The sequence below is a fragment of the Zingiber officinale genome, chromosome 3A (assembly GCF_018446385.1).
Source record: "Zingiber officinale cultivar Zhangliang chromosome 3A, Zo_v1.1, whole genome shotgun sequence".
Classification (NCBI taxonomy): Eukaryota; Viridiplantae; Streptophyta; class Magnoliopsida; order Zingiberales; family Zingiberaceae; genus Zingiber; species Zingiber officinale.
Window position 1 is genome coordinate 93,415,768 of NC_055990.1, and position 12,574 is coordinate 93,428,341.

The 12,574-nt window shown below is 36.6% G+C and overlaps 1 protein-coding gene across 1 annotated transcript; it reads left to right on the forward strand.

Annotated features, from left to right (window-relative positions):
- Positions 1-5,163: 5,163 nt before the first annotated feature.
- Positions 5,164-11,555, forward strand: LOC122052054 (mitogen-activated protein kinase kinase kinase 1-like). The gene is made up of 9 exons (XM_042613443.1): positions 5,164-6,207; positions 6,772-6,856; positions 7,039-7,101; positions 7,992-8,146; positions 9,289-9,364; positions 9,449-9,508; positions 9,996-10,100; positions 10,275-10,506; positions 10,689-11,555. The coding sequence occupies exons 1-8, from the start codon at positions 5,270-5,272 to the stop codon at positions 10,488-10,490; spliced, it is 1,698 nt and encodes a 565-aa protein (XP_042469377.1). The 5' UTR covers positions 5,164-5,269; the 3' UTR covers positions 10,491-10,506; positions 10,689-11,555.
- Positions 11,556-12,574: the final 1,019 nt, after the last annotated feature.

Here is a 12,574-nt window from a genome sequence, read left to right on the forward strand (position 1 = left end):
TTGACCAAAAGACGTACCATACTTTGATATTTACCAAATAACATACTCAATTTTCTATTCTTCCCATTCTACCCCTCAATCATTTGTCTATTCTCTTTCATTTTTTTATGCATGCAATTTCTTTTCTTTTCCCTCTCTACAATGCACGCATCCTCTCTTCTCTTTCCTCCCATCTTCTCTTTCCTCACTCTTTAGGAGATATGCATGCATGCAAAGGATAATATGGGCCTGATATGATTTCATATCAGGCCCACGAGATTTGATTTTAACGTTTTTTATAACATTTTAACACTTTCGAAGAAGTCAAAATATGTGATGAATGACACCGTTGGACTCCTTACAGTCTCAGAAATCTACAGGACCTAAAATGAGTCCAATCTTAGGTCTCTAGGTCAATTAGTGGATTTTGGTCAAAATCCACTGATGGACCTAGAGACCTCGGATTGGACTCATTTCATATCCTGTAGATTTTTGAAGTTGCAAGGAGTTCAACGATATCATCCATTGCATATTTCGAATTCTCCAAATGTGTTAAAATATGATTGAAAGAATCAGCTAAAACAACTCAATGTGGGTCTGATATAAACCATGGGCCTGATATGGTTCCATATCAGGCCCACGTTGGGCCTGATTTATCTCATGGTGGAGATTGTCGTTTTAGATAATTTTTGTTTCTTTTGAGTTTGGTTGATATTGTTATACCATATTTTGTTAACTTTAATCGATATAATGTAACAGAAGTTTAATGGGGAGCAACAAAACAAGCGAGAGAGTTGGAAGGACAAGAAACAAAATCAGAGCACGCTCACTATGACCTTCTACAAATTGTTCTCCTTCGTAGACTTCAGAAATTATGTCTTGATGCTATTGGGTTCGCTTGGTGATATAGGGAATGGGGTTTCTCTACCACTTATGATGGTGCTCTTCGAAAATTTGATCCAGCCCTTTGGAGGAGCTTCAAACGGACTTGATGTGCTCATCAAGTCTCTAAGGCATGTGCATATGTGCATTACAATCACCTTTTTAGCATTATATTCCATGATTGGTTCCTCAAAAATACTTAATAGTTAAAGAATGAAGTTTGTTAGAAAAATAATGTTTGATAGCCATGGATTTGATCATTGCATACAGGCAACACTGGAATTTTTCTACCTAGGAATTGGAGCAGGCATTGTATCTTTTCTTGGTACGAATATTTACTTGACTCCCCATTAAACCTCTGTTACATCATATATACTAAAGTTGACAAAATATGGTATAATAATCTTAACCAAACTCAAAAGAAAATAAGAATTATGAAAAGATAATCTCCACCATGAGATAAATCAAGTCAATATGGGTCTGATATGGAATCATATCAGACCCACGTATAGAACCATATCAGGCCTACGTTGGGTTGTTTTAGTTATTTTTTCTATAATATTTTAACACTTTCAGACAAGTCAAAATATGTAATGGATGACACCATTCGATTCCTTGCAACTTCAGAAATCCACAGGACTTAAAATGGATGCAATCTGAAGTCTCTAGATCCATCAGTGAGTTTCTGTCAAAATCCACTAATGGACCTAGAGACCTCAGATTGCACCCATTTCAAGTTCTGTGGATTTTTGAGGTTGCAAGGAATTGAATGGTGTCGTCCATTGCATATTTTGACGGATCCGAATGTGTAATGTTGGAGCAATCCCAATGGTCCGTGTGACCATATGTTTTGGTGTTTTGGCAAAGAGTTTAAGTTAGGTTTACCCTTGTATTTGATATGTGTATGTGAGTGTGCAGCTTTGCAGGATACACATATGAGTTAGCTTGATAGCTTCGGGTCCGGTGAAGGATAGAGCATCCAAGGGACCATGGGCAAGGCAGCAAGGACAAGAGCCGAGGGAAATGACTTCGGGACATACGTGAAGAATGACATTGGGGACGAGCCGCGGGCTTGAATGCATCCGAGGGAAGAGAGCCAAAGGAAGTATGCTTGAAGGCAAGAGGTCAAAGCTACAAAGAAGAGTCAGGTAAGTCATGAGGGTCCGAGTGCGAGAGAAATGTACTCGGGATGAGAAACCCTAAGTTTAGGGTTGTACCAATCGACTAGTACTGGGACCAGTCGACTGGTGGTGAGCACAGAGAGCTTCTGTGCCCAAACAGCCAGGCACCAGTCGACTGGTGTAAGGACTAGTCGACTGGTAAAGAGTCGTTGGAGTGTCGTTAGGCTGGCACCAGTCGACTGGTAACGATAAAACAACAGGGTTGTTTTCTTCCAAGTTCTATAAGAAGGAGCTTGAGATGGCTGACCAAGGCGACGAAATTAGACTTGGTTAAAACCTAATTAGTAGTCACAAGAGTTTTCAAGTGCTTGTGTAATCCAAGAGGTCTTGGTGAGTTTGTGGTGAGGTTTCTCCACCCATAAGGAGTGACTTGAGATAGCCGGAATTTGTCGGGGGCTAATCCACCGACGGATTGAGGGATCATCCACCTTACGGACAACCGTGGAGTAGGAGCAAGTTATCTCCGAACCACGTTACATCGACGTGTATTGGTTTGCATTTCTTTCTTGTTTATGTTTGTATTTGTATTTGTATTTGTTATTGTATTTCTGCTTGCGCACTAATGAATACGTAGGAAGTAATCGATTTGGGGGCGCCGTCTATCCAACCCCTTCTAGCCGGCCGACCGATCCCCTACATTAAAGTGTTATATAAAAATCAGTTAAAACAACCCAACATGAGCCTGATATGGTTAATATTAGGCCCACGTTGGGCCTGATATAGAACCATATCAGACCTAGGCCGGTTCATATCAGACCCACATTGGCTTATTTTAGCTGATTCTTTCGACCATATTTTAACACTTTTGGAGAAGTCGAAATATGCGATGGACGACACCATTGGACTCCTTGCAGCCTAAAAAATCTACAGGACCTGAAATGAGTCCAATTTGAGGTCTTTAGGTCCATCAGTGGATTTTGGTCAAAATTGAGTACGTTGAAATGTGTGCAATCTGAGGTCTTTAGGTCCATCAATAGGTTTCGGTCAAAATCTCCTGATGGACTAGAGATCTCAGATTGCACCAATTTCAAGTTTTGTGGATTTTTGAGATTGCGAGGAATTGAATGATGTCGTCCATTGCATATTTTGACGGATCCGGAGGTGTTAAAGTGTTAAAGAAAAAAATCAATTAAAACAATCCAACATGAGCCTGATATGGTTAATATCAGGCTCACGTTGGCCCTGATATAGAACCATATCGGACCCATGGTTCATATCATACTCACATTGGGTTGCTTTAGTTGATTCTTTCGATTATATTTTAACACATCTGGAGAAGTCGAAATATGCGATGGACGCCACCATTGGACTCTTTACAGTTTCAGAAATCTACAGGACCTGAAATGAGTCCAATCTGAGATCTCTAGGTCCATTAATGAGTTTTGGTTAAAATTAAATATATTATTTGATAAATATTAAAGTATAATATGTCTTTTGATCAATTCATAAATCTAAGTGTGTTTTTTAATAAATTATCTTATTATCTTCTACGGTATATACTCTTCATTTAGGGTACTAAAAGACTATTGCAAATGTATTGATAGTAGATTCAGATAAAAGACCCGTATGTGTTTTCTAAAAGTACTGAGATTTAAACTTTAATAAGAGCTATCTAAAGGGATGACCATAAGATTTCTACACTGAGAATATTGCAACCATTTTTGCATCCACGACCATACTAATATACTTCCATGATGGCAACAAACCATTAACTGCTAAAAGTTACTTGCGGGCTAATTGCTGCATAGTGATTATAAAATAAAGTTACTTCCATGATGACATCCTGATTTGATACACCTCTACCTCCAAATCTTCGATCTTGGTTTGTGCAACCCTAGGCCTCAACATCTAAAGATATGGCTAAAAACAAAGATCATATAATATATTTTGGAAATTGATTTTGTACATAAACTAAAAAGAATCGTTACAATGAAACTGAGATACCTGAATTATTAAAAAAAAAATTATAACATGATTTGGTTAAAATTACTTAAATATCAAAACTAAACTACTAAAATATGATATAAAACTGTCAGATAATTTTGTATCATAATATTATTTAAAATGTTTTGACTTTACCAAAATTGCTCAACATTATTATAATAATATTGATGTAGCAATTTGATAAAATTACGTTTAGATCTAAGAATATTAAAAGGTCTAATAATTTGGATACATGTGATAAAAGATAATTCATTCATCCTTAATATCTTCAATTCATTCTTATGCTAATAGAAAAAGTAAATTACAAATTACTATTAGTCATTAGCCCATGTAGCTAAGGTATGAAAGAAGACATACTCTAATAATTTTGATACATGAACTATATACTACATTATAAAACTATTTGATAACTTTTACCTAGTATAATTTTAAATCTTAATTAAACTCATCTCTAGCAACCATTGAGTAGTTATTTGATAATTTCTATACAATTTAAATTTTAAATTTTAAATTCACCCTAAATACATTGTAGAAATTAGTTTCTATATATTCTAGTAGTTACTCGATAGTTTTTATACGATTTAATCTTAAATTTTAAATTCATCCTAAAGATATTATAATTACTAGATAACTTTTATTAATTATAATAGATATTTGATAACTTCTATAATAATATATATTGGGTCAAACAATATTTTCGAGATAAAATCAGATTTTAAATTATTTTTTTCTTTGAAAACGTGACTTTTTTTTTTTTTAATGATTTATAAAATTTAAGAGGCCATTATACGTTTCATTGTTGAGATAATTAATTACAGGAATTTATTAACGACTTTATTAGCTATGACTATTTGAATAAAGTCAAATGTTTCATTTTCTTTAATTTAAATTTAAATTGGTTGGACTTGATCTCACCAAATAAATTGAATCAATCAAACTATTATTTTTCGATCGCTTTAATTGTGAAGTACCAGTGGACTTGGTCAACTCTCTAAAAATATTTTCGAGGAAATAAATTAATTACTAAAATCAATTTATTTAGTGTTAAATTAGAAATTGAGAAAAAAAATAAAATAAAATTTTCACTGAATCGAGTTGACCATGTTTGACCTAGCACGTGCGTTCGAAGACGCAGCGTTTATCACGACTTGGGTCGCGACTGCTCAAGTCCGAGGCAGTCAATTTTAAATATTTGGTGGCGATAGCCAATTTGGGGTCGTTGAATTGGGGGCCGCCGCCTCTTCCTCCTCCCCGGCAGCTGGCAGAGACCAGCGCTGCCCTTGATGGACGACGGAAGCTCAAGATCGCGCCGCAGCAGCAGCAGCAGCGCCCCGCGGTTGGATCGCAGCAAGGCCCTCAAAAACGTCGACTACGATGCCGCCGCCGCCGGCGATTCGGAGACTCCCCTACCTTCCCCCCAGATCCGCCCCCACGCGCCCGAAGCCGATCCCCCCAATCTGAGGATGCGCGGCTTCGACGGGGAGTTCGATCTCATCTGCCGCAAGCTCGGCTTCTCCGACCCGGAGGATTTCGGCATCCCGTCAGCCGTCTGGGAGGAGGCGCGGAAGGCGCGCTCGTCCTCCGACAACTTCCTATTCACCCCTTCCCGCGATTCCTTCTCGCGGTCTCCGCCCACGGTGTTGCCTGATCGGAGAGTGTCCCTTTTCGTGGAGCCTGTGAACAGCGTTCCTCCTCCTACTGATGCGAGAAGAGGAGGTGAGGGAGTCAAGCGAGCGGTTGAGCTTTCGGACATTACGCTGCCGAATAGGATGGCGGGATTGAGTCTCAGCCCCCCGCCGCCGATCTCTCTGCCTCATGTCGACGACCGGAGCTCTGCTTGGGATATTGTGAGGTCTTTTGCTCCCGACCATGATGAACAACGGCTAACCCAGGAGAGAATACTGTCGGAATCCGAAGAGGATCAACTGACCGACGACGGGGTTGATGAGGATGGGAAGGATATAAGGAGGGGAACTTCTGATGTAGAGTCGAGCCATGATGGAGAAAATTTGAGTGTAAGATTGGGCGAAACGGACAATGAGCTCACAGAATCGACGCTGGAGAGCCCTCACGACCCTTCAGCTGAGAGTCCTGGTCCTTCAGCGTCAGGGGCCATAGCAATATCAGCAAATGCAATGTTGAAGAGGAGTATGGTGTCTTGGACGAGAGGGGAACACCTTGGAAGTGGGTCGTTTGGGACTGTGTTTGAGGCTATCAGTGAGTAAGTACATTTTCTTGCTATTGTTCCAACAAGTTATTGCTTCTAAGTCCATATTCTTGTGATTGGTTTATTCCATTACATGGTAGTTTTCTTTTAATTTTGTTGCATTTGCTTATGGTTGGGCATGATTGTGTAGCTTTGACATCTTCATACATAATCAGGATCATCTTTCTTCAACTAGCAGGATTGTATTCAGTGATCAAAATACATCTCATGAATTTTTAGCAGCTCAATTTTGTATTTTGTATTTTGCTTTGTTCTACTTGATATGGTTTTCTTGTGTAAATGTAATGAACTACTCATTCAAACTATGTAGATGCATAGAGAGTAGATGACAAGTTATTGCCTTTTGTCTTCTTGTCCCACTTCTCATCATTTCCCATTTGTAAGCTTGTAAGCAGAGAGAAAACAAGGAGGAATTCCTCTTTGTAATTCCACTTTGTTTCTTTTGTTGACAAAATGGTTGCGTTAATTATGATGCCATAATTTGCATCTTTTAATTTTCTGTATTGAAAAAACACCTTCTAGACTAATATCATTCTCCTGTTAACTTCATCTCTTCAGTGATGGATTTTTCCTTGCTGTTAAGGAAGTCTCCTTGCTTGACCAAGGAAGGGATGCCCAACAATGCGTATCTCAGCTGGAGCAGGTGATATACCACAGATTAACATTACCCATTTGTGATTTATGTGGTGATAATTATGCAGTTTCTACTTTGAGAATTTTTTACTAGTTTTCTCTGTGCCTAGTTCATAGGATTGAGTTGTTTATACTAAGTGCCATCAAATATATCTCTACTATAATCCTCTGACATCAACTCTTTGCCTTCAGGAGATTGCACTCTTGAGTCGTTTTACACACACAAATCTAATTCAGTTTTATGGGACGGACAAGGTAAATGAGAACGGTCATGACTTTTATTCTGTTATTTTGTATTCATTAGCATTTCTTCTATATCAATGCATTTTTCTGAGATCTCCTTGATCATTACATGAAACATGATAATCAGTTGAACGATTGATTTGCAATAGATGTGCTCTCCTTGTGAAGATTCTCCTCTACCAAGACATACATATATGACTTTGTGGATCACAAAATTGTTATGCTTGTGTTCTATATGCTCAGTGGATAAAAACCATCTCTACGTCTTTTTTGTCATCATTTTCAACTTTATGGTAATATGAAATTTTATCAAGCCCTTGTTGTAATTGTTAGTCATTAGATCCTACTTTGGTGCATTGACACTTCAATATAACATTTCATGAATTGCTTAAGACCTATAGAAGGATTTGGAACATTAAGGGGGTGTTTGGTTGATGGGTTTGGGAATGAGAAAATGGAATGATAGTAAAAGATGATGTTTGGATTGTGGGTTTGGGAATAACAATTTGGGAATGATTTTTAGATTTATGAGAATCAACAACTCATATAACTAGATGGGTTTCATTTCCATTCTCATTCCCATTACACATTATTATCAAACTCATACCCATAGTCATTCCCATCATTTAACCAAACACTACCTAAGAAACCAAGGTTGGCTAGGAATGATTCCATGCTATAAATATTATTTTTAAGAGCTTGATCATAATATAATACATTTAGAGTTTGCTTTATTCATACAAGAATTTTTATGTACTTTCCACAAGGCAAAGAAAATATGTACTATTTTTAATCATCTTTCTTTCAGTTAGTCAATATAATTTCATAGTCTTATTGCTGTCTTTTTCTTTTTAGAATATTATGATTTTCTATAATTTTTTTATCATGTTCTAAATTTTCAGGATAGTTCAAAATTGTACATCTTCCTTGAACTTGCTAAAGGATCTTTGGCATCACTTTATCAGAAGTATCAACTGCAACATTCTCAAGTGTCTGCTTACACAAGACAAATTTTGGAAGGATTGAACTATCTGCATAATCAACATGTGGTGCACAGGTGAATGTCTCCATAGGTGCAACTGATTCTTACAAGGTCTCAAAAGGATTCAATTACCAACAAATTCATCTTGACATTAGACTGATTGGCCTTTAGATTGTTTCACCACATAGGTCATCCTGATACTTTTCTATCATGAAATGTGTCATGTTCATTAGGATGTGTTTGTTCAAACTGACAATGGAAGTAAGCTCTTAAAATTAATACACCAAAATTTTAAATCTTTATAGAGCCACTACAAGACCATAGCTATATTGATGTCCACTTATTTTGAACTAGACTACACAATACTATATAATTCTATCAGAAAAGTGTTAAGTATGAGATGAATAAAGATCGAAAGTTCATTGACCTATAATCTGCAGAGAACGGTCAGTCAGGAAGAAGAAGCCAGCCAGCTAGGAGAAAGGAGACATGATTTGTCACCTTGGTTTATTCTTCAAGTTTTGTGAGATTTAAGCTACCTTAACACTTCCAGATTGCAATTTGCCCCTAATTCAATTAATCTGAACTAATTAGCTCCTCCTAATTTTAAAAATGGTTGAAGGTAATAACTTCAATACTCTTATAAAAATAGAAAATTATGCAATTGAGAAATGTAGATCTGTTTCAACTTTATCTAAAACAAAAAGATTGCAGTGAAACAGTTCAAAGTTAGCTTTGCCACTCCGATAATTGGTATGGATATTATTTGATAGCTCACTCATGATGAACTGAGAGCGATGAAATTGATAAACTCTCATTTCCAATTTTTTGTGATTATGGATATTTTGGAATTGGATACCGACTCTTCTTTTATCATTGGTTTTTATATTTGGCTTTGGGAATCATTTAACATTCTGGAGAGATACATATATTAGGTTTCTATGTGCTGAAACCTCTATCTTCTTTGATATACAAGACACATTTAGTGTTTAGAGAACCTCATAGAAAATAATGAAGATATTAATCGGAATCCTTTTCATAAGTCGTGAATTTTCTCCAACTTTACACCTGAAGGTGGGCTTATGAATTGCTATATGATGGTTCTTGTGGTTAGTAATCCTTTTCCCCCCTGAATCTATGGTTTCCTGTCCAGATAATCAAATAGAGTTGTAACTTTTCTAAAAGGTACTTCGTACTTGTGTCTGTCTTGTTGTCAGAGACATCAAATGTGCAAATATTTTGGTCGATGCAAATGGATGGGTGAAACTTGCTGACTTTGGCTTGGCAAAAGAGGTCTTTCTCATTTCTTAATCTTCACATTTCATGAGTATGAAGGATGATTAGTAAGTTACTCTGATAATGTTGTTTGACCTTCAGATATCTAAATTGAACTGGACAAAATCTTGCAAAGGAACTGTGTATTGGATGGCTCCAGAGGTATCATATTTTCCATTTGTGCCACATTTTTCACACCTAAACAATTTAACTATTTTGCACAGTAACAATTTGGTTTCAACGGCCTAATGAAGTTAGATTTATGGTTAAAGATTGTTATTTTAATTCTTCTTTGAAGATTAAAAAAAAAAGGCAGCCCGGTGCACGAAGCTCCCGTCATGCGGGGTCCCAGGGAAGGATCCATTGTACACAGACTTACCTGCTTTTTGCAAGAGGTTGTTTCCAAGATTCGAACCCATGACCTTTTGATCACATGGCAACAATTTTACCGTTACGCCAAGACTCCTCTTCTCTTTGAAGATTGTTATTTTAATTTCTTATATGCTGAATTTCCTTTAATGTATCTATTGTTGCTGGGATATTATCGATGATGCCAGAGATATGTTTATACATATGTTCTTTTGATTGTCTGAAGCTCCATATTCACGTTTGTAAACCATGGAGAGATTTTACCATCTTTTGATAACAGGTTGTGAAGACCAAGCCGTATGGACCTTCAGCTGACATATGGAGCCTGGGGTGCACTGTTTTAGAGATGTTGACTCGTCGACCTCCTTATCCTAACCTTGAATGGGTGAGGGATCTATATGTTTAATTTACACAATTTCTAGTCATTTGACATCAGGCAAAAGTTTTGGTCAAGTTAGAATCCCTGATGATTCATACAAATCAGTTAGATCGAACTTATATTTTCAGTTGAATGTTGGATGTCCTGATTCTTTTCCTGTTTTGGTAATTGTGACTTCAGGTAGAAGCTTTCTTTAAGATTGGACGTGGCGAACTACCAGTTATTCCTAATTCCTTATCCGCAGAGGCTCGTGATTTCATCAAGAGGTGCTTGCGGTTCAACCCAGACGATCGGCCCTCTGCTGCTCAACTGTTGAAGCATCCATTTGTCAAACGATCACATCGAGATTCTACAGGCCCTAGTCATTTTTCACCAGCAGGATCCAGGCCACAATGATTATGAATTGCCATAGGTAAACCATTCTAAAAACAGTCTTTTGTCAGATAGAATCAAGAAAATATGCTGCTACTTAACTAAGGAATCATTTCGATCGAGCTGATTCCTGATGCATTTCGCATTAACTGTGCTGCACAAAGTTTGGATCATATATCTCCCTACTTATGATCACTGATTGTTTGCTTTTTGAAATGCTAGGGGAGTTTCGGCCTCAACCTTATGCATGTATGACTGAATCATTGAGCAATCTATTGATCTCAACTTGCGAGTGTCTTGCTCTGTCTCAAGGAAACACCGATATCCCAACACTGTTCTCAAGAAATTTCTCTTGCTACTTACGAAACTGATGCCTTGTGCTATGCTGAGCCTTCAGGATGAAACTCTGTAAATAGCGACTCATGCCTGAGACTGACTGTGTTTTGTGCCACAGTTCTTCCGCTGGCATAGCAATGAGAATGAGCAGTTCCAACGTTGAATCCCTGAACGAGCAGAGTGTCGGGGCAGAATCATCCTCAAAACCTTTGATTTTGTTTAGACTGCATTAACATGCATTGCATGGACTGCTGCAACCTTCCAGGTCAGGAACCAACTTGTGTTTTCAGTTGCATATCAATGAGAATGAGCAACGCTGATGTTGAATCCCCATCGACAAATGAGGCAGTGTGTTGTCTTAGGCGCAGAATCATCCTTGAAACCTTTGATTGTATTTAGACTGCATTAACATGGACTCGAAGACTGCAACCTTTCAGGTCATCCAAACCGAGCAAGGGTGTTTTAGGCATAGAATCATCCTCAAAACCTTTCATTGTGTTTAGACTGCAACCTTCCAGTCGATGAGAATGAGCAATGTTGATGTTGAATTCCTGTCGACGATGGTGCAGTGTGTCATAGGCGCAGAGTTGTCCTTGAAACTTTGGTTTGTTTCGAACACTGTAAGTAGCAGCAGCCAAAAGGAGAGCTCAAGAACCTTTTCAAATTATTCCACAAGGATTTGCTGATGAGTTTCGAGAAATCAGGAATATTTTTTCGCGTTACTTTAAATATTAATTCTTGCATTTCATTTCATATGTTTTGCATTATTTTTCTCTACATGGAAGTTTGAATAATGTTGATGTATCTTTGTCGGTGAAATTTTCACTCTATATGCTCATCCCAACGCCCCCATCTATCCATTCCAAGACAACACGGAGTAGATAAATAAATTTTCTCAAAATATATATATATAGAAAATTTATATATATATATATATATATATATATTGAGAAAATTTATTTATCTATTCCGTGTTGGTCTTGAAATGGATAGATGGGGGCGTTGGGATGAGCATATTCATCTTTTATCATCATATATTGAGAAAGTTTTCATTTTGCACCCTATTATTTGTTGGCTTTCCCGAAATGCTCTCTCAAAGGATTGAAATTACCATTTTACCCCTTGTAGTTACAATTGTCTGTTATCTTTGGAGCTACATTGATTTATAAATCAATTTGTGCCTTATAAATTTAAGTTTTTTTTCCTTGATAATTTAGAGTTATAATTCTATATTATAACTATCATGTATAAATTAGCTTGTGATTCGGTGCCAAGCGCCAAATTTTGAGTGATATAAGTTGATTTAAAAATTAGATCGGATGTTATAAGTTTAAGATTTTAAACAATTTTGAACTCACAAATCTGTATTAAGCTCGTGTTAAAGTTAGCAAAGTGATCGATATAATACTATTTACAATATAGGGTTTTAAAAATATGGAAAATTAATGTTACCCCGTTAACCATCACCGTAGTCGGTAAAAATAATTAAAAGATGTCAATAAGATCTTAATTGCTATATATTTATAAAAATTATGTTTCATAATTGCTATATGACAAAAATAAGATAATTTTTTTGTTAAAAAAATAATGATAATTTACCCTTCTGATTTATATTCATTAATCAAGTATATTAATTAATTATAATTCTTTTACGATCAAATCTAAACGACAAATTGAATCATAATTTATAATTAGGCCATTGCATTAGGAGAAAAAAAATTTAAGAAGAAGTGCTCTTGTAATATATTTAATAATTTAATAATATGATTGAA